Source organism: Balaenoptera musculus, chromosome 15 (assembly GCF_009873245.2).
Source record: "Balaenoptera musculus isolate JJ_BM4_2016_0621 chromosome 15, mBalMus1.pri.v3, whole genome shotgun sequence".
Taxonomy (NCBI): Eukaryota; Metazoa; Chordata; class Mammalia; order Artiodactyla; family Balaenopteridae; genus Balaenoptera; species Balaenoptera musculus.
Genome location: NC_045799.1, coordinates 27,871,728 through 27,893,592, shown reverse-complemented (window position 1 = coordinate 27,893,592; position 21,865 = coordinate 27,871,728). Strand labels below are relative to the sequence as shown.

Below are 21,865 nucleotides of genomic sequence, written 5' to 3'. Positions count from 1 at the left end.
AGAATGGATGCCCAGAACCGTGTTTTATTAATCTCTGGCCAGCACAGAGTGGGCTTAGTAAACAGTACTGGACCAATACTGTGCCATCTTGTCTGAGATGTTAAAAATTCGGATCACAATCTCACCCGCAACTGCAGCAGGTTCACCTCTTCCTGAAATAGCTCTGTTCTCCAACACTGGATGCCCACTGAGAGGTCAGAAGTTTGCAGCAAGAATTTCCTGCCAGCCTGTAGCTGCTGCCCCGGCCCCTCCCTCCCCCTGATGCCCACGCTGACCTGCAGACCCCGCCTTGTGGGCTCTGAACACACTGCAAGCTGCCTGTCCAGGCCAACGCTGACCCAGAGCATCCTGCCCCTCGAGTGGGCACAGGGGTGCTCAGGCCGGTGCAAGTATCCCAGTGCTCAGCCGCACCCTCGTTCTACACTGACGGGGGCCAACACATCAACTTTTGGCTGCAATTCCTGGAGAGCTTGGGATCCTGCCTGTCTCCGTGTACAGTCGCAGCCCATGACCCTTTTGCTCCCTCTCACGACATCACACTCATCCCTTCCTGGAAAACCTTTTTTTTAAATTAATTAATTTATTTATTTATGGCTGTGTTGGGTCTTCGTTTCTGTGTGAGAGCTTTCTCTGGTTGCGGCAAGCGGGGGCCACTCTTCATCGTGGTGCGTGGGCCTCTCACTATCGTGGCCTCTCTTGTTGCACAGAGAGGCCTGGAGGTCTGGAGCACAGGCTCCAGACGCGCAGGCTCAGTAATTGTGGCTCACGGGCCCAGTTGCTCCGCGGCATGTGGGATCTTCCCAGACCAGGGCCCGAACCCGTGTCCCCTGCATTGGCAGGCAGATTCTCAACCACTGCGCCACCAGGGAAGCCCCCTGGAAAACCATTTTAATTAGTTTACACAGGCGGCAAAGAGGGAGATACGGAAGCTGGACCAGCTGGGCTGTCTTTGGAAACTGCCAGGTCTCCCTCTTGGCTCTGAGCAGAATTAGCAGCAATTCTAAGAGGCCCCAGGCCTCCAACAGCAAAGCCAGAGAAAAGTCACCCCCAGAAAGCCGACAGGGGAGGTGGTAGGCTGTGAGTGCTCAGCGTCCTGCAGATGAGGAAGGTGGATGAGGGAAGTGTGGACTCACACGGGGCTCTCAGAGGCTCCATCCGGCAAGGCCTCCGGCCAGGGCTGTGTTTAAGGCTGGGTTAGGCAGAGATGGGAGCCACAGAGAGGAGATGAAAGGTCTGGCTGGCAAGCCCCAGGAAGGGCAAAGGCACTGGGGCAGATGCAGCCGCGGACAATGGCCAGCTCAGGCAGGGCCTCTGCAATGCCCACAGCAAACAAGGCCATCCACACAGCTCAGGGGCCTTGGCCTCTTCAGGGCCCCTGTCTCAGCCAAGCGCAAAGGCATCTCCCAGGCCAGAAATCAGAGCCAAAGCACCAGCCCTGTCCCACAGCAGCTTGCAGATGTGGGGCTGGGTCAGCATGGGGACCAGGTCATCCTCAGCTCAGTGGCAGTTCTGACAGCTGGGGTGGCAAGGAGCCCCATTCACCCGGCAGCGGCAGCCCCCGCTGGTGTCTCCTGGGCCCTAGAGGATGAGCGGGGAGAGGAGAAAAGGTCAGGGCAGTGAAGACAGCGGGCCCCTCCCCCTCCCCCATGCACTCCATCACACCCCCAAAGCACAGACTCCCACCCTGGGCCTTGGCTCGGGCACATCCCCCTGCTAAGATGACCCTCTCAGCCCCAGCTACCGGATGGAGGCAGCCGTTAAGGCCTTTCTGGGCGGCCTTTCTGGGCTCCCGTAGCAGCCTCAATTACGCGGTCTGGCTACCCACCCCTAGACCTGGAGCCAGAGAGGACTTGATGGATTTTTGCATATTCGGGGTGGGTGAGCACACTGGCGGCATGAGAGTGTGTTCCTTCCACCTCCACCTGTCTCACTGTCTGCCTGTACGGACAACGCCGAGCCCCAGTTCCAGGAACACTCCTCCCAACGACAGCCACCATGAGCCACCATGCGCGCGCTCACCATGTGACAGATGCACCGCGCTAAGCACTGCTCTTGCATTTTTTCATATGATTCTGACAATAAGCCTGAGGCCCAGCTATCATCTCCACTTCACAGACGAAGAAACTGTGGCTCAGGGAAGGGAGTAACAGCCTAACCACATGGTCAATGTGTGCCAGAGCCGGGGACCCACCCCTCTACCTCTGACTCCCACCCACACCCTTGGCCTCTGTCCTCTAGGGCAGGGGTGGGCAAACATTTCTGTAAAGGGCCAGACAGTTACCTGAGTCTTTCCCGGCCAGTCGGTCTCTGCCTTTGTAGCGCAAAAGCAGCCACAGACGGTATGCAAACGAATGAGCGGGGCTCCCATAAAACTTTACTTATGGACACTAAAATTCGGCTTTCATATAATTTTTACATGTCATGAAATATTCTTCTTTTGATATGTTCAACCATTTTAAAAGATGTAAAAAACGTTCTTAGTTCACGAGCTACACAAACGCAGGCAGTGGGGTTAGAACTGGCCCATGGGCTGACCTGTCCAATCTCTACTCTCAGGCACTCTCCCACAGCACCCCTGAGCCCTGTGCTCCCTGGGGACTCACCCCGGGGCCCCAGCGAGGACCCTTGGTGACCCAGCAGATCTCCGTGTGGCAGACAGTGCAGCGGATCCAGTCACAGCCATCCTTCTTCTGCACCACGATCTGGCACTGTGGGCAGTGCATGGCCTCGCCCTGCTGCAGCATGGTCTGCAGCAGGGCAGGTGCCGACCTTAGGCCCAGCCCCGCTCCCTGGCCCCCGCCCCACTGCAGAGAGAAACCAGCCACCCCCCCGAGTCGCAGAATCACTCTCCCATGCTGCTCCACCCAGGCCTGGCTGCATGCAGCCTCCTCTCCCATGCGTCTGCAGTCTCCTCTCTCCACCCGGACACTCCCTGCTGCTCGCCACTTGTCCTGAGTCCCATCTCTGGATGGGAGTGATGCCAGCAGGAGCTCAAGCCTCCAGGGCTGGATGAACCACAGTCCTTTCTGAGAAGTCCCCATCCCTCCCCAAAACTCAAATCCCCGGCCCTCAGCCTTGACCCAGCCTCACCCTCAGCATCTCCGTCGTCTGCCGGGCAGCCACGTCGTTCTGAGCCCGCAGGGCCAGGTCGTCTTGGTACTCCTTGCAGTTCATCTGCTCGTGGATGGCCTGCAGCAGGATGAGGGGCTCGAGGTGAGAAAGTTCCCCAGGGAGTTAGAGAGGTGAGGACCAGAGCAGGCATCCACATACGCACTTAACGCTTCCATGTGGTGTCAGTGACAGAGCCTTCCTTTGTAAATCACACACACCCTGAGGCCGGGGAGGTGAAGCCAGGGTCATCACATACGATAATAATCATATATACCTATTTATTTTAAGTCCTGACAGGCACAGAAATCCCTAAACCGCAGCCCCTCGTCGCCGGCCAGGTTCTGCCCTGGCTGTAGGCCTAATGCTCTGAAAGTGAGCTTGCAGGGCTGCGAGAAGGCTCAGCCCTGCCTACTCGCCCGAGACCGGTCTCTGTTGTGGTCACCTGTTGAGAGGATGAGGGCAGGGATGGCCTGAGGTGAGGGTCAGGCAGGGCTCAGTTCAGGATAGGAGTTGACACTCGGTCTGGGGCCAGGGCTGGGGTTGGTCTGTGACGGATCGGGGTTCATCAGAGGCCAGGATCGGGGCTCAGTCTGGGGCCAGGATTATTCAGAGGCTCAGTCCGGGCTCAGGGCTCAGTCTAAGGCTTAGGCTCAGATCAGGGCCCAAGCCAAGCCTGGCCACTGACACACAGCTCTAAGTCATGGCAACCAGGTCAGTATCCCAGCTCCCTTCCCAGGGGAACAAACTCGGAATGGCAGTGAGCTCCTGGCAGGACCAGAGTGACTGGGCAGTGTGGGTCCCTGTCCCCACCTTGCAAAGCAGGCAGTTGACGTGGAAACACACAGGGCAGGTGAACTCGTTGACATCATCCTCAAAGAAGCACCATCCTTTGCAGTCCGGGGTCTTGCAGTGGTAGCTGAAGGCACTGCGGTTTTCCGCAATGGAGATGCCCAGGTCCAGAAATCGCTGGTAATCCTCGGGGCTCAGGAGCTGCCAGCAGACCACAACCTTGGTGCTCTGGGTTCAGAACACCTGACAATGTGCCCTGCTGGCCACCAAATATTCCTCAGGAAGCCCCCAACCCATAAAGTCCAACATAGCAGTGTTAAAAACTCCATTCAAAAAGTGGGTTAAGGGAATTCCCTGGCAGTCCAGTGGTTAGGACTCTGTGCTTCCACTGCAGGGGGCGTGGGTTCGGTCCTGCAAGCCGAATGGCTCAGCCAAAAAAAAAAAAAGGGAAAAAAAAAAGTAGGTTAAAAGTTCTGGAGATGGATGATTGCACAGCAATGTGGCTACACCTAAGGCCACAGAACTGTGTACTTAAAAAATGGTTAAATGGTGAATGTTAAATATATTTTACCACAATGGTTTAAAAAGGGGAAAAAGTGGACAAAAACGATAACAAGCAATGCCAGGAAGATGTGGTTAAACTAGCACCCTGGTACACAGCACTCTGAGAAAGCCACGTGGCAATAATGTTTCAACCATCCCAAACTTTTCTGACCCTTTGAGACATATTCTACAAGTTTATCCTAAGAAAATAATATATAAGAAGGAAGAGACACCATGCAAAATGTTCCCTGAAGCATTCCTTACAAACTGGAAGGAATTATTAATAATAATTAATAACTATTAATATTAATAATTATTGATATTAATTATTAATAATAATCCCAGAAACTGGAATTATTAAGAGAAGAGAACTAAATAGGATGTATGCCATGGAGATTTATAATAATCTTTAGAAAGGTTTTGTAGCAAAATAGCAAAAGTTGTTGTACCTACACTGGTTACAATGAGGTAAAAATCATGCCTATGTTCTATATCTTGACTGAGTGGTAGTCTTAAGAGTTACATTTGTCAAAAACTCATCTAACTGCATGCTTACAATGGACGAATTTTATTGTGTGCAAAGTATACCTTAATAGTTAATTTAAAAAGAAAAAAAACCATGTCTACCCAGGGACACCAAAGGAAACAGGAGAAAATGCAATCAGAGATTTTCTGGGATGGCAGAGTTGGTGGGTGATTTTTCTCTTTGATTTCTGTTCTGGTTCTTGTGGTTTAGGTATGTTTTTTGTAAAACCACCTCCACTGCATTACTCTGCTGATCCCTGCCCCTTCCTCTTTCTCCGCCACACTTGACTGTTCTCTGAGGCTTTGGTCAACGTCCAGGGGCTCCAGGGAAGCATGAGCCCTGCAGCTCCTTGGCATGAACTCTGGCCCCATCACAATGCCCCTTGGCAGAGGTGGGTTTTACAGGGAAAGCCTCTGGGCAGCGACTGTGGGTGCCAGGACATATGGAATGATCTATGTCTTGGGGCCTCTCCAGGCAAGAGCAAGGAAGCCAGAGCTGCCCTTCTCAGGTGCCCCACAAACAACAGTTAAAAATGGGGCTTCTCTTAGTGTAAAGGCTGGGAGTTCCCAAGGGCCCACCCCTTCTGTCTGCCCTTTTTCCCCTGAGGCAGAACCCCTTAGGCGCCAGGAAATACTTGGTAAAGTTTAGGGGGTTCTGAGAAGCAGCATCATAGGAAATAGGCAGAAGTGATGTGGAGAAACAGGGTCTTGTATATGTGGTGGTGGGGGTCTCTCATTTGGACCTCAGCCACCTTTGGCCCTGCCTCCATGTTGGCCTGGGAATTCCAAGATGCCCAATTCTGGGAAGGCCATTCCCCAGCAGTTTAAAAACCACTGATCAAGTCCAACAGTCCACTTTACAGATGGGTAAATGGAGGCGCAGAGAAGGGAGAGCACTTGCTCAAGATGACCAGCGGTCAGGGGCATAACTTGATAATAATAACATTAATAATAATAGAAAACACACACATGCAGACACATACAGCCCTGTGAAAGGCTGCTGGAGGAGTGGCCCCTATTTGTTCATGTCTCCCCAACTCCACACCCTTGGGTGGTTCCTTCCCACACAAACTCTGGGCTTAAGCATGTGACCTGCTTCAGCCAAAGGGACAGGAGCAAGTGAGCAGCCTTGGAAAGCGCTCCTGCACTGGCTGCTCTTGGATCCTTGAGACACCAGCACATGAGCAGGCCCTGGCCAGCCTGGGGTGGATGAGACCAAAGTGGAAAGAGGCCTTGTCATCCCAGCCATCACAGATAAGACCATCACACCAGTCCATGACAGTGGACCTGCCAGCTAAGCCCAGTTGAGCTCTGCCAGGCCCAACCTGGACCAGATGAATCATCCAGCTAAGCCCAACCCAAATTGCTAACTTGCAGATTCATAAGCTAAATAAATGGTGGTTGTTTTGAGTCTGGAGTAATCTGTTACACAGCAGAAGCTAACTGATACAAGGGCTAACTGATACCACATATCAAGCACTACTCCAAATTCTTTACACGTCTTCCACTATAATCTTCACAACCCTTGAAATAGAAACTAACTCTCTGACCCCAACCAAGATGAGAAAACCGAGGCACAGAGAGGCTGCGTATCTGACCTGAGGTCACCAGGCCATCTGGCCCCAGAATTCCCCCCTGCTAACTGCTCTGCTGTCTTTTCTTCATAAGGGTGTTTTCTTTACTAGGTATTTCCCCTAGTTCCTGTCCTGCCCACCCCTTGGGCCTCCAGCATCCCACACAGAAAAGGCTCTTGATAAATGACTGGTGCCTGAGCCTGGGACTCTCAAACCGGTTCCCACCTGCCAGCTCAGGGCCCAGTTCCCTGGGACAGGGGGTGTGCCCCTTCCTCCCCCAGGCCTTACCGCCCGGATCTCCCTCTCCAGCAGCTTGCCCGAGCATGAGTAGGAGTTGTCAATGAAGGGGCAGGCAACCTCGGCCTCCTGGCTGTTGCGGATGGTGCCCTGTAGACACTCCCTGGGGGAGGTATGAAGGGGTGGGGAGGTTAGGGGTCATCTGAACCCCATCCCCCAGGACTCCATCCCCCAGGACTCCAGCCCTCACATGGTGAGGCCTGACCCCAGGCGGGCTTCTCCTCAATACCTCCCTTCCTTCCGATCCCTCCCACCAACCCATCACTTCTGTCCACCCCACTGCCACCCTTATCACTCCGGCCCAGGTCCCACCACCTCGCCTGCAGGACTGCAGGAGCCTCCTCACTGGGCTCCCTGGGGCTACCATGTGCCTCCCCGCAGCCTCCCATCCCATCCCGCCCAGAGCAAACCTGAGAGCCCCGGTGGCTCACCCTCCCTAATACCTCTCTGCCCCCATCCCCTAACCCCCTCCAGCCCTCTGCTCCAGCTACACTGACCCCTTGCTGCCACAGGCAGGCCAGGCACATGCCCACTTTGGACCCCCTGGTCTGCTCAAGTGCAGCCTCCCTAGGGGCTTCCCAGACCTCTTGTAGGGCAGGGCCTCTGTTACTTTTATCATAATCCACTGGTACTTAGCATTTGGCACAATTTACAATTATATCAGTGATTATTTGATTAACATCGGCCTGCCCACAGGAATGTAAGCTTCAGGAGGCGGAAAATGAGCTTTTTTGTTCAATCCTGGATCCCCAGGCCTAGCCCAGTCCCTGGCACCCAGGGCAGCTCATCAAATGTGTGCTGTGAAGAAGGACACGTTCTCCACAGCCCAGGGCCAGGTGTGGCGCCTCAGAGGGCAGGCTGTCCACCAGCGAGGGTCAGGGCGGGGTTGGCACGGGCTGCCAGGCCAGAACCCAGGCCTTACATGGGCCTGGCGGTTGTGTGGAAGGGCGCATGCTCTGGCGACAGAATGCCTGAGCTGTGTGGCCTCGAGCAAGTTGCTGGCCTCTCTGTACCTCACATTCCTCCTCTGCAAAAAGGGGAGAGAGTGCCTACCTCGCAGGTTTCTATGGGCGTCCAAAGAGCTGTTAAGAGCACTGCGCCCCACCCCCTTTCAGCCATGGGTACTGCGCAGCCGTGAGGAACTACATCGCTGGGGGTGGGGTCAGGGCCGCACCTGCAGAAGGTGTGCAGACACTCACGCAGCACCACGGCCTCGCCGGGCGCCAGCACCGAGTAGCATACGGGGCACTCGGTAGGCTCGGTGTTCAGCACCAGGCTCCGCTGATCCAGTTGCACGTGCTGTAGGTAGTTCCCCTCCTGCTGCTGCTGCTTCCGCTGGGCACACGGGGGTGGGGCCGCGGGGCGGGTCAGGGTCTCAGGGGCGGGCCACAAGGGCGCAGGACCAGGGGATGGGTCAAACCTGCCAGGCCGGGGAGGGTCTCGGGGGCAGGATCCTGCGGTGGGGGTGGTACTGGGCAAGCTGAGGTTAGGCGCAGGAGATGCTGGGAAGGGAGGGGCCGGGGGCGGGGCGGGGCGGGAGGCGAGGAAACAGGGGGGTGGGGTGGGGGTGGGGGTGGGGCAGGAGGCGGGCCAGGCACTGGCAGGTTAAGGCTGCAACCTGTTGTCAAGCCAGGGAGCGATGGCGTTTGGAAAGGAAGGGGCCAGGGTCTGAGCGGGGAGTCAGGAGTAGCAGGGCTCCCATCTCTGCCAAGAAGCAGGGCAGGGCTAGGGTCAGGGGGGTGAAGGCAGAGCCGGGTCAAGGTCACAGAATAGGTCAGGGGTATGGGTGGTGGTGATAAAGCGAGGGAGCAGAGCAAGGCGGGAGAGAGAACAGGGTCCGGGCCAAGGCTGTAGATGGGACCAGCAGTGAGGTCATGGCCGGGGTGGGACAAGGGCAGACTGGGTCCAAGTGGGGGATGGGAGCATCCGATGAGAATGGGGGAACGCTCAGGATTAAGTATCTGTGTAATCAATGCATGCGTAACATGATGGGGGTGGGGCTGTGGGAGGAGCAGGACAGAGGGCTGGGTCAATCTCCCAGGGAGCGGTGAAGGGCTAGGTCCAAGATCCTAGGAAGTCTGGGTGGGCCACAGCCAGGGAGGAAGGGGAGGTCAGGAATAGTAGGATTCAGGGTGAGGTCAGGGCTGAGTGGAGCAAGAGCTAGGTCACAGGCGGACAAAGGGGTGGCGATGGGGGAGTGGTCAGGGTCTCAGCTAGGATGCTGGGGTAAGAGCCCGGTACTCTCGTGTGCACAGTGAGAGTGTAAGTCAAAGCCAGGGGCAGCGCCACAGCCCACTGGGGGGGCGGGGTAGATAAGCCTGGGTGTGCATCACAGCCGGGGAGCAGGGTCCTAGCGACAGGATGACCTCAGGGAGAGGCCGGTCACAGTCAAGTGCAGGGTCACCACCAGTGGTGTGATCAGGAGGGGGCAGCAACAGGGGGAGGAGCGGCAATGTGGAGGTGCCTCCCTTCCTGTCCTATGCCTCCCCCGTCCAGTCTGCAGGTGTCTGTCCGGGGTCCGCGCCCACCTGCTGGTACTGGCGCAGCGCCTCCTCCTCGCCGGCCAGACGCGCTCGCTCCTCCTCGTCCGGCTGGTACGAGGCGGGGACCTGGTAGGCCTCGGGCCGTGCCCGGCAGCACATCTCGCAGCCGGGCCGCGTGGGCTTGTTGATGAAGGTGCAACCGGGGCACTGCCAGCCCACCTGGGGGCAGAGGGGCAGTGAGCGCACGCACGGAGACGAGACGGGCGGGTCAGGGGCGCAGGGGCGCGCACTGGGCAGCTTACCGGCGGGGGCTCTGGCGCGGCGTCGTTCTGCCCCCGCCCCGGCTCCTGGGGGCCCCCGGGCTTCGGGGGGACTGGCTCCAGGGGGCCCCGTGGCTGCAGCGTGAGGTCCTTGAAGCCCAGATCTGGGGAGGAGGATTCAGGGGTGGCGGATCCCTGCAGCCCATTTCATCTACACCCTGGGCCAGCCAGGAACCCCAGGCCCTGCACTGACAGCCCCCCCACCCTGCCCCCTTCTATCTCCCTCCTTCCGGAGGAGTCTCCAGCTTGGTGGTCCTGCCGGGTGGGTCCACACCTGGCCGAGTGTCCTGGCTCCCAAAGGTCAGAGTCCCTCCTCCACCCACGACTGCTCCTGGGTCCTCCCAGCTTAAAAACCCTGCTTGAAAACTGATCTCCTATGCTCCTAAGTGTAGCACCTAGAGGAATGAACAATACTTCTGAGGTAGTCCTGCCAAAATACTGAATCTGAATCCATTCATGAGGGCACATGGGACAGAAAAACAAAAAACAAAACTGGCCTGGACTCTTCAAACAACAGGAGAGCCAAGGGAAGACAGGAGACCAAAGATTGAAACAGACTGAGACACCGAGGCCAAGGGCCAGGTCTTTCACTATAAAGGACATTAGTGAGACAACTGGTAAAATTTGGGCAAGATCTGTCCATTAGATCAATGGACCGTATCAGTATTAATTTCCTAAATCTGATAGGTATATGTAGTAAGAAAATGACCCTTTTTTTTTTATTTAAAGGAAATACACACAAGTATTTAGGGGAAAGGGACAACGTGTCTGCAACTTACTCTCATAACAGTTCCAAAAAATTACTTATGCATAAATAAATACTGAGAGAATGATAAAGCAAAACAAATATAGTCAAATGTTAATATCTGGGGAATCCACATGAAAAGCACATGAGAATTCGTTATACAATTCTTTATACAATTTTGCAACTTTTCTGTAGGTCTGAAATATTTCAGAATAAGAAGTAAAATATTTAGAATAAAAACTAGCTATTATCATATCCAATTTACAGATTTAGAAAACTGAAGAGCAGAGATGGGAAGAGACTTGCCTGAGGTCACACAGCTGATAAATGCCAGGGCGGGGACTGAGCTCAGCCCCTCTCCCCTAGACCAGCTGTTCTCTAAATGGTTCCCAAAATGGCTCCTTCCTGGGGTGTCCTTTGTCCTCTCTTCCCCACTATGGATAAGGTCCTCCAGGCACGTTCCTGACGGAAAGCCCCGGGGCTCTGCTCCCTGCTCCCTCTCCCCTACAGCCTCAGGAGAGCGCACACCGCTCGGGAGCAGCGCCTCACCCTCCAGCATCCGCAGCTGCCGCTCCCGCTGCAGCTCCTGAGGGTTGAGTGAGGTGTTGCAGGCTGACAGCAGATAGAGGTAGGCGCTGGCCCCGTTCCGCCGCACCCCGTGGGAGTGCAGGGTCTCCTGGTCCCGGGCCAAGCGCTGCCCAATCACCCACTGCTGCAGGGTTGGCGGAAAGCCATAGTCCAGGAACACCTGGCAGGGAGGATGCAGAGGGAGTGTGGGGAGGGAGGAGCAGAGTAGAGAGAGGCAGGGCAAAAGGGGAACCTCCGCCCTGACGTGTCTTCCTTTTGCCCCTCACTCACCATGTCCTTGAGGGAGGCCACCGTCATGTCCGGCCGCACCGTGAGCCAGATAGTGACCGTGTGCATCTGCGCATCCTCCACGCTCACCCACAGCCTGCGGGGAGGGCAAGGGGCCGCAGGTCCAGCCTCAGCCACCAGCCGGCTCCTGGATTCCCACTCCCCTGTGCTTCCTCCTGTATCAGAACTCGCTGCTCAGGCCCCTGCAATGGCTCCACATGGCTCTCAGAATAAAATCCAAACTCACTGTGGCATGGCAAGGGCCTCCATGCTCTGGCCCCTCCCAAGCTCTCCAACCTCTTCTATTATTGGCTATTATTGGCTCCTTAGCCAAACCACAACAGTTATTAACTGTATGCCAAGACTCTTCAGAGCACTTAACATGTATTAACTCATGTAATCCTCTCAGTGAACACATGAGGCAGGTACTGTTGTCACCCCTATTTTAGAGATAAAAACGGGAGGCACAGATAGGTTACAGTGGCTCTGCCAAGTAAACAATTAATAACTGTTAGAGGCAGGATTTCAACCCAAACAGTATTATTCCACAGAAAGCGGTTTTAAACACCAACCTTCTCAAAGATGCTCAAACTTTTTTGGAAGACCAAAAGCATGAAAAGGGAGGGCTAAGACAAAAAAACAGAACTGATCCCAGGACACAGAAAAATTAGGGTGTAGAACAACAACAGGAAAGCCCACTTAGAACCTCCAGAGTGATTTGGGAAAACCCCACATCCTTAAAGCAAGAACAGCAAGAAACAATCAGAAAATGAGGAAGAATTCCTGTGAATGTAACAGTGACTCCTTACTAACCTAACCTTAGGTCCAACTACAAGTTCACAAGGAAAATGAGAGATATTAAATTACACCATGAGGAGGCAATTCATAAACTCAGAATGTGGGAGAATTCTGGAGGTCAAAGACCAGGTTCCTTAAAAAAAATTAATGGCACTAAAAATAGAGAAAGTGAATAAAAGAGACTCAGACAACATTAAGAAATGCTATTTGATCTCCTTTGGCTCCTGATTGGAACAAACCAACTATAACAAACACTAAGGAGGGAGTTACCAGTGGTCAGGACTCTGGGGACCCAGGTTTAATCCCTGGTTGGGGAACTAAGATCCTGCAAGCCATGTGGTGTGGCCAAAAAACAAAAAACGAAAAAACAAAAACACTAACGAGATAATCAAGGAAAGTTGAATATAAATATAGTATTAGGGAATTTTAAGGAATTATTGTTAATTTTTTAGGTGTAATAATGGTATTGAGGTTTTTTTTTAGGTCATTTTTAAAAGACATATCAAATTACTTATGAATGAACTAAAATCTGAGACTTGCTTTAAAATACTCCAGAAAATACCTCAAAATTCCTCAGGATAATGATTTTCAACACCCAGCCAACTATCAGGGAAATAAGAAATTTTTAGACATGTATAGACGCCAAAAGTTTACCATTCACCTCTCCACATGAAAAGTTTTTGAAATACAAGAAAAAAAAAAAAATAGCTGAGTCTGATGCAGGAGAATGGAAGAAAAGTATAAGGAAATTTAAAGAAGGACGAGATCTTAACCTTCAAGACATTCTTCTTCAAGCAACAGGGGGTTTGAAACATGAAAGTGCATAAAGTTTCAACTGCACTACTTATTCTACACTGAGTAATATTTCCATAATCAAAATACTATAAATGCTATTTTAGTGGGTTTACATTTTTAGAATCAACCTAGAGGCAAAGCATAGAAGCCTGAATTTTACTTAGGAAACAAAATCTAAAAGCTATAACCTTAACACCAATAACAGAAAAGTACAGTTGGAACCCTCATATCTAATGTCATCAGGATCAGTGGTGATCAGTTAGTCAGAAAAATCGTTAAAGCAAAGAACTGCAAAAACAGCTGCAGACTTTAACACTTAATTTTACCTTACAGGATACAAATGCACATTCAATGGCCAATCTCTAGGTAAAAGGCCAATGGCTTTTTTTGAGTACAAATCTGCTACTGGAGTTCCCCATGATTTTTTCTTTTTGTATGAACCACACGCATTATACATGGTCTATGACTTCCAGTATCAGCTTCTTCAAAGTGGAGCAAAAACTTACACTCTCAAAGCATCTGAGTACAGAGCCCTTCTGGATTTTTACCATATTTTTTACAACCGTCCCACCCTAAAATGATAACAGGTTTTTTTGGTGCCTCATTTCTATCTTGTCTTTCTAAAGCGATCAACTTAGTTTTCATAGACACAATTCTCTTTTAGCACTCATGTTTTATTGATTGATGTAACAGCTAATTAAATTATGCTGTGGGAGTAACAAGTACAACTGATATAAACAAGCTGTGTGTAGTGGTAGGTTTTATAGCAGAAACTACAATGCCATTTAATACTCAAGTATTTTATTTAAATCAAATGGCCAATTGATCGACAGATTCAATGCAATCCCTGTCAAAATCCCAGCTGACATTTTTTGCAGAAATTGACATGCTGATCCTAAAATTCATATGGAGATACAAAGGACCCAGAATAGCCAAAAAAAATCTTGAAAGAGAAAAACAAAGTTGGAGGACTCATGCTTCTATTTTAAAAACTTACTACAAAGCTATAATAATCAAAATTGTGTGTTAGTGGCATAAGGACAGACATAGAGCAATGGAATAGAAATTGATTCCAGAAATAAACCTCAGATTTATGGTCAATTAATTTTCAACAAAGGTGCCAAGATATTAAACAGGGACAAAATAGTTTTTTTAACAAATAATGCAGGTACTTCCCTGGTGGCACAGTGGTTAAGAATCCGCCTGCTAATGCAGGGGACACGGGTTCAATACCTGGTCCGGGAAGATCCCACATGCTGCCGAGCAGCTAAGCCCGTGCGCCACAGCTACTAAGCCTGCGCTCTAGAGCCCACAAGCCACAACTACTGAGCCCTTGCGCCGCAACTACTGAAGCCCGAGTGCCTAAAGCCCGTGCTCCACAACAAGAGAAGCCACCACAATGAGAAGCCTGCGTACCACAAAGAGAAGCCCACGCACCGCAATTAAGCCCATGCACCCCAACGAAGAGCTGCCCCCGCTAGCCGCAACTAGAGAAAGCCTGTGTGCAGCAACGAAGACCCAATGCAACCAAAAATAAATAAATAAATAAATAAATTATTTTTTAAAATGCTGTGATAACTCGATATTCACAAGCAAAAGAATGAAGTTGGACCTCACACCATATACTAAAATTAACTCAAAAGGGATCAAAGACTTAAATGTAAGAGCTATAACTATAAACCTCTTAAAAAAATAAATAGGGATACACCTTTATGACCATGTATGAGGCAGTGGTTTCTTAGATGACATCAAAAGCGCAAACAACAAAAGAAAACAGATAAACAGTCCTTCGTCAAAATTAAAAACTTGTGCTTCAAAGGACACTATCAATACAGTGAAAAGACAACCCACAGAATGGGAAATGAAAATATGTGTCCATTGTATACATAAACACCACATTTTCTTTATTCATTCATGGTTACTTAGGTTGTTTCCATGTACAGTATATATACACAATGGAATATTATTCAGCCATAAAAAGAAGGAAATCCTTCCCTTTGCAACAACATGGGCCTTGAGGTCATTATGCTAAGTGAAATAAGTCAGACAGAGAAAGACAAATACTGTATGATCTCACTTATATGTGGAATTTTAAAAAACTGATGTCAGAGAAAAAGAATAGACTGGTTGGCAGGGTGGGGGGTGAAGGTGGTCAAAAGGAACAACTTCCTGTTTTAAGATAAGTTCTGGGGAAGTGAGGTACAGCATGGTGACCATAGTTAACAATATTGTATCATACATTTGAAAATTGCTGAGAGAGTAAATCTTAAAAGTTGTCATCACAAGAAAAAATAATTTATCACTATGTGAGGCAGTGGATGTTAACTAAACTTACTGCGGTAATCATTCCACAATACATACATATATTAAATCATTATGTCATACACCTAAAATGGTTCTGAGGCTCAATTTCCAACCTGTGGAAGGGGGAGGAGGGGGAAGGCTTCCCACACACCACCAAGCAATTTTCAGACACCAGCAGGGCGTCCTACAATTCAACTCGATTCTGGCACTCTCTACCCAGAGACAGCGTCAGCTTCCACAGGTTGAGGGCTCAGTCCTACAAGACTGCCCCACCACTTCACACACCAATTGAAAGCCCAAGTTGTCACCTGTTCTCTGACTGACTGGTTATAGGTTAGGAATTCCAACGACCTCCTCCTTGGGTTTGATTATTTTGCTAGAGCAGCTCACAGAACTCAGAGAAATATTTACTTACTATATTACTGGTTTATTATAAAAGGCTATAACAGCCAGATAGAAGATATGCATAGGCAAGGTATGTGAGAAGGGGCGCCATTCTCTCCAAATCTCCAACCTGGAAGCTCTCCGAACCCTGTCTTTTTGAGTGTTTATGGAGGCTTCATTACATGCGCATGATTGATTAATCCATTGGCCACTCATGATCGATTCAACCTCCAGCCCTTTTCCTCTCCCCGGAGATCAGGGTGATGGGACTGAAGGCTCCAGTCCTCTAAACACAGGATTGGTTCCTCTGATGACCAGCCCCCATCCTTAGGTGATCTAGGGGCAGTCCAAGAGTCACCTCACTAACATAACAAAAGGCACCTTTATCATTCTCATCACTTACGAAATTCCAAGTGTTTTAGGAGTTCTGTGCCAAGAACAGGAAGAAGACAAATATATATTTCTTATTATAAGTCACAATACCTTTAACTATATATGCCAATTATATCTCAATAAAACTGGGGAGGGCTTCCCTGGTGGCACAGTAGTTAAGAATCCGCCTGCCAATGCAAGGGACACGGGTTAGAGCCCTGGTCCGGGAAGATCCCACATGCCGCGGAGCAACTAAGCCCATGCGCCACAACTACTGAGCCTGAGCTCTAGAGCCTTCAAGCCACAGCTACTGAAGTCCGCATGCCTAGAGCCCATGCTCCGCAACACGAGAAGCCACCGCAATGAGAGACAGCAACGAAGACCCAACACAGCCATAAAAAACTGGGGAAAAAATATGTCCATATAAAAACTTGGACACAGATGTTCATAGCAGCGTTGTACATGTTAGCTGAAAAAGTGGAAACAACCCAGATGTCCATCAACTGATTAATAAAGAAAATATGGTATATCCGTACAATGGATTATTATTCAGTCATAAAAAGGAATGAAGTTTTGATACGTGCTACAACAACATGGATAAATCTAGAAAACATGATGCTAAGTGAAAGAAGCCAGACACAAAAGGTTATATAGTGTATGACTCCATTTATATGAAATTTCCAGAATAGGCAAATTGCTAGAGATAGAAAGTAAATTAGTGGTTGCCTAAGGTTGGGGGGATTGGGAAAAAAAAGGTAAGGAGATAAGGAGTGACTATTAGCAGGTATGGGGTTTTGGGACTTCCCTGGTGGTCCAGTGGTTAAGACTCCAAGCTTCCACTGCAAGGGGCATGGGTTCAAGGGGCACAGAGCAGCCAAAAAAATTAAAAAAAAAAAAAAAGTACGGATACAGAGTTTCTTAAAAAATGTCCTAGAAGTGGTTACGGTGATGGTTGCACAACTGTGAATATACTAAAAGCCTTGAATTATAAACTTTAAATTGGTGAATTGTTTAAATTGTTGAATATGGCCTGTCAATTATATCTCAATAAAACAAAATCAAATGGGATCCACCACTTAAAATTAGGAACTGTAAAACTATTGTCTTACTACACAGCAGGAAAAAAGCAGGAGAAAACAACGTTTATTGAGTGATTAACATGTGCCAGGCACCGTGCTAAGCATTTCAGCATCAAGTTTAAGTCTCCTGGGGCAGACTAACAGTATCCATTAACCCTTGCCTTGAATTCTAGTGGAATACCTGGCTGTATTTCACAGCCTCCCTTCAAGCTGAGTGTGGCTGTGAGAATAAGTTCTGGCCTTGGGAGTTAAGTGGAAGAAGTGTGTGCAACTTTCTGAGCTCTGTTCTTAAGAGGAGAGTGGGAGGGGGTGCCCTTCTTCCCTTCTTCCTTCCTGCTGACAAGAATGCTGATGCAATGGCTAGAACTGGAACAGCCATTTTGGACCATAAGGTGAACCTCAGAATGGAGGCCATGAATGTCATAATAACAAGACAAAAGCATGAGTCTCTGAGGACTACAGGGAGCAGAGCCTCCACATCTGGACTGTGTACCATCAAACTTGTTTATGCCACTGTTAATATGTTTCTTTCTGTTATATGAAACCTAACACCCTAATACACCTCCTAACAATTCTAAGAACAGCTACTAATATTGCCCCATTTTTTAAATGAAAAAAACAAACTCTGAGAGGTGAAGTGACCTGCCCTAGATCTCAGAGTTGATTTGTAACAGAGCTGGGGTTTGAAGCTAGGTCTCCTGACACCAGAACCTGCCATTAAGAATAACTTAACCGTTCTATAGGCAAGACTATATCGTGGCCCACTGGGGTTCAGGAAGCCCTAAGTCCCTGGTCAGCTACGTACTCCTCACCTGATATCCTGTGTCGGGGAGACCTCAGGCTTCAGTTGCACGTTCAGGGGCACCCGTTGCTCTGCCAGCCATATGGCACACTGCATAGCCACCTGTTCATCCCCGCCAGCCACTGCTCGGGTGAGTCTCTGGGCCACCTCCTCAGCTGAAATCCACAGTGGAAGCAGGTTAGCACAGGGTTTATTTTTCAGGAGCTGGGGTTAAGGGGGTGAGGAAGGAGGTGATCCTTTGTACATGCTGCTTCCTCTCTGTCTTCCTGGTGAACTCCTACATATCCTTCAGCACCCAGCTTAAAAGTCCCTTTTCTCTGGTAGGCCTTCTCTGTCACTCCCCACTCCCCCTCCCTGCTTATTTGGTTCTGTTTTCCCTTCATACTCCCAGGTCCCCCCATACTTCCACTCATTTATACAACAAACATTTATTGAATTCTTACTGTGTGCCAATCACTGTCTCAGAAAACTGGTCTTCAACCGTGAATAAGATAAACAGGGTCCCTCTTCTCATGGACCTCCCAGCCCAGTAAGACTGGGCTGACAATTAACAAGTTTAACAAAAGAAAAAGATTCAGATTGTGATCCATGCTGGCAAGGAAATGAACAGGGTAAGGAGATCAGGGAAAGCCTCTAGGAGGAGGTGACATTGAAGCTGAGACCTGAAGGAGGAGAAGCTGGGTAGGTCAAGACCCAGTTGGGCAAAAGTGTTCCAGGTACAGAGAAAGGGAAAGGGAAAGGCCTTGGGCAAGAAATGGCTGGATTAGAACAGAAACCGGTGGGGCTCCAGCAGAATGACCAAGGGGCCCAATGGGGGAAGGCAGAGGTGAGCGAAGCCAGCAGGCCTGTGGGCTACCCAACTGCTCTGGGCTTTGTTCTAAGAACAAGGAGCACAGGAGGGTATGTGAGCAGGTTGGTGACATGACCTAACTTAAGTTCTCCCACGCTGGGTGGAAGGGGCCAGGGGGAAGGCAACGACCCTTGAGGTCTGCTCCCTCACCAGCCTGGGTGGTCTCCCGTGTCCTCTGGGAGCTCCCTACACCCTTCCCAGCAGAGCTGGCCCACTGAGGCCTCAGGGGCATCAAATAAATGAATGACAAGAGGCCCCTGGAAGGAACCAGGCCCCAACGGAGGAAACTGAGGGGCAGGTGGGCAGAGGGAGGACAGGGTTAATGCCCCTCCCCCCTCCCCCCGAAGTTTCTCAGTCGCCTCCAGGCTGTGCCCACCTTTCTTGATCTTCTCGTCCATCTGGCGTGGTTGTGCCCATGCCCCCAGGCGGGGGCTGCAGCTCCGGGGAAAAGCCACCTCCCGGTCACCTGCTAGAGGACGGGCGACCACGAGCAACTCAGTCCAGGCCGGTGGCCTCTGGCGCGGCCCAAGCCTTCTTTGTGCCTCGGTGTCCCCGGTGGCAGTCGGGTAGCATCACACTACCCGAGGACCGGGGATGGGGCCTGGGATAGGGAACGGGCCGGGACCCCGCGTGGGAGGTGAAAGGGGGCACCAAGCCAAGCCCGCAAAGGGCAACAGAGGAAACGGGACAGGCCTGGCGGCGGGGAGGGACGACGCACAGCAGGGGCGCTGCGAGTCCCCGAGGAGGGCCTCCCCTTTTCCCTGTAGGGGAAAGGCGCCCTCCGGGTCGCTGGATTTCAGCCCAACTCCCTTCCCCGCGGAGCGGCCCCTGTCAGTCAGGAGAGGGAGGGGAGCAGCCTCCACGGAAAAGAAAGTGAAAGTGGCGGCCCCGGAAGTGCGGCGGAAGAGTCTCGCGGGATCTGGGTCTTCCCCCCGTTCCGGCGACCCGGCGGCGGCGGTGCCTGCTCCGGATCTCGGCGGTCCGGGGCGCTCTGTTCCGCAGTCCGAGGCGTTCCCACCCCGCCCCCGGCCGGACCCGGACTCCTAGACCCTCACTCACCGGAGCAGCCTAGCCGGCAGCGCCGCGGGAGGGGTGGGGGAGTGGGCGGGGCCGGGAGGGGCGGGGAGCGACGTGGAGACCGCCCCGCCTCAGTCCAGCTGCCAGCACAGCGGCGGGCAGGCCGGTCCTTGCTTCTTTTGCAGAAGAAATAGAGGCTCTGTTTGTTTCTGATCTGCCCGAGGCCACGCAGCTGGATTTAAATCCAGGCCGGACGGCCTCAGGAACCCACCCTTAGCCAGCCGGACGCTGCCTCTCGGCGGTCACTCTCCACCTTTTTTTTTTTTTTTTTTTTTTAAATATTTATTTATTTATTTATTTATGGCTGTGTTGGGTCTTCGTTTCTGTGCGAGGGCTTTCTCTAGTTGTGGCAAGTGGGGACCACTCTTCATCGCAGTGCACGGGCCTCTCACTATCGCGGCCTCTCTTGTTGCAGAGCACAGGCTCCAGACGCGCAGGCTCAGTAATTGTGGCTCACGGGCCCAGCTGCTCCGCGGCATGTGGGATCTTCCCAGACCAGGGCTCGAACCCGTGTCCCCTGCATTGGCAGGCAGATTCTCAACCACTGCGCCACCAGGGAAGCCCACTCTCCACCTTTTGATTGGGCCACTAGTGAAGTTTGTTTTCGCTGGGCACAGGCTGGAAGCTCTTTGCATCCTCCAGTCTTCCCACCCCTGAACTTTTCTCCCACCCCTCATCCCATAGATCAACAGATCCTATGGGCTCGGCCTGCACGATAGTTCCAGAATCTGTCACCTCTCACCTCCTCCACCCCCCATCCCAGTCCACCTCCATCCTTTCTCCTCCGGCGTACTGCACCAGCCTCCTCATTGGGCTCCTTGCTTCCCCTTTTGGTCACTACAATCCCTTTTCCACCCAGCTGCCAGAGGGCCCTGTTAGAATCAAGCCATGCCACTCCTCAAAACACTCCCAATAGCTCCCATCTCACTCAAAGTGAAAACCGAGGCCCTCCCAAGGCCTGCAACTGCCGCCGCTCCTTCTCTGACTACTATCCTCTTGGCTCACTCCACTCAAGACCCATTGGCCTCCAGATCCTGGAACAAGGCAGACACACTCCCACCTCAGGGCCTTTGCACTTGCCATAGCCCAAATATTTCATGGATTGCTCTTGCCCTTTATTTTGGTCTTTAGCCAAAAGTCTTCCCTGTCCACTCTATCTGAAATTTCACACACACACACAGCTAAATCTAGCATTTTATATTCTTCCTGGTTTCATTTTTTTCCCAAAGCATGTATTACTAACAGCATATTTTACTTCTTTATCTTGGTTATCTTTTGGCTGTTTCCCTCTTCTAGAGGGTGGGGACTTTTGTGTGTTTTGCTCATTGCTGTGTTCCTGGTGTCTAGAACAGTTTCCAACACATAATAGTTGCCCATGGATTACGTTAAATGAGTGAAGGAATCTCAGACTTTCATCTGGGATCAATTTCTTTTTGCCTGAAATATATCCCATAAGACAGAGGTTCTCAGCCTGAGCTGTATGTTTGAATCACCTGGGGAACTTTTAAAAATCCTATGCCCAGGTCACATCTCAGATCAATTGATTCAGAATATCTGGGGTGGGTCCAGGCATCAGGAGTTTTTAATGCTCTTTGGTGAGTGTAATGAGAAGCCAAGTTTGAGAACTGTTGTTTTAGAAGTCCCTGTAGGGTGAGTCTTCTCATGACAAACTTTCTTGGTTTTTGTTTGAAAAATCTTTATTTAGACCTCACTCTTGAGAGACGTTTTTGCTGGGTATAGAATTTTAGCTGGCATTTAGCACCTTGAAGACAGCATTCCATTGTCTTCTGGCTTCCATTGTTGCTGTTAAAACATCTTCACCTGTCAATCTAACTGCTGTTCTTTCTTTAAATAGCTTTATTGAGAAATAATTTATATACTAAAAGATCCACCCATTTAAAGTGTACAATTTAAGTTTTTAGTACAGAGTTGTGCAACTATCACCATGATCTAATTTTAGAACATTTTTTTTTATATTTATTTTTATTTATTTGGCTGCATTGGGTCTTAGCCGCAGTATGCGGGATCTTTCTTGCAGCATGCGGGATCTTTCGTTGTGGTGCACGGGCTCTTTGTTGTGGCACATGGGCTCTCTAGTTGTGGCATGCAGGCTCAGTAGTTTTGGCACATGGGCTCTCTAGTTGTGGCGCACGGGCTCTAGA

General features: G+C 50.8%; 1 protein-coding gene across 4 annotated transcripts; it reads right to left on the bottom strand.

The window, feature by feature from the left end:
* Nucleotides 1–756: 756 nt before the first annotated feature.
* On the bottom strand, nucleotides 757–19,704 carry RBCK1 (RANBP2-type and C3HC4-type zinc finger containing 1). 4 transcript variants are annotated; one of them, XM_036826862.1, is made up of 13 exons: nucleotides 19,686–19,704; nucleotides 19,003–19,095; nucleotides 17,787–17,931; nucleotides 11,246–11,339; nucleotides 10,937–11,135; nucleotides 9,625–9,746; nucleotides 9,368–9,541; nucleotides 8,014–8,174; nucleotides 6,831–6,942; nucleotides 3,922–4,101; nucleotides 3,091–3,189; nucleotides 2,604–2,747; nucleotides 757–1,578 (listed from the first exon to the last, which is right to left on the bottom strand). In XM_036826862.1, exons 2-13 carry the CDS (start codon nucleotides 19,022–19,024, stop codon nucleotides 1,498–1,500), a joined length of 1,533 nt encoding a protein of 510 aa, XP_036682757.1. In that variant the 5' UTR covers nucleotides 19,025–19,095; nucleotides 19,686–19,704; the 3' UTR covers nucleotides 757–1,497. The 4 variants fall into 4 exon arrangements, with proteins under 4 accessions (XP_036682757.1, XP_036682758.1, XP_036682760.1 ...); XM_036826863.1 differs by lacking the exon at nucleotides 19,686–19,704 and having other exon boundaries at nucleotides 2,604–2,708; nucleotides 19,003–19,678; XM_036826861.1 differs by lacking the exon at nucleotides 19,686–19,704 and having other exon boundaries at nucleotides 875–1,578; nucleotides 19,003–19,678.
* Between the last annotated feature and the right edge of the window lie 2,161 nt (nucleotides 19,705–21,865).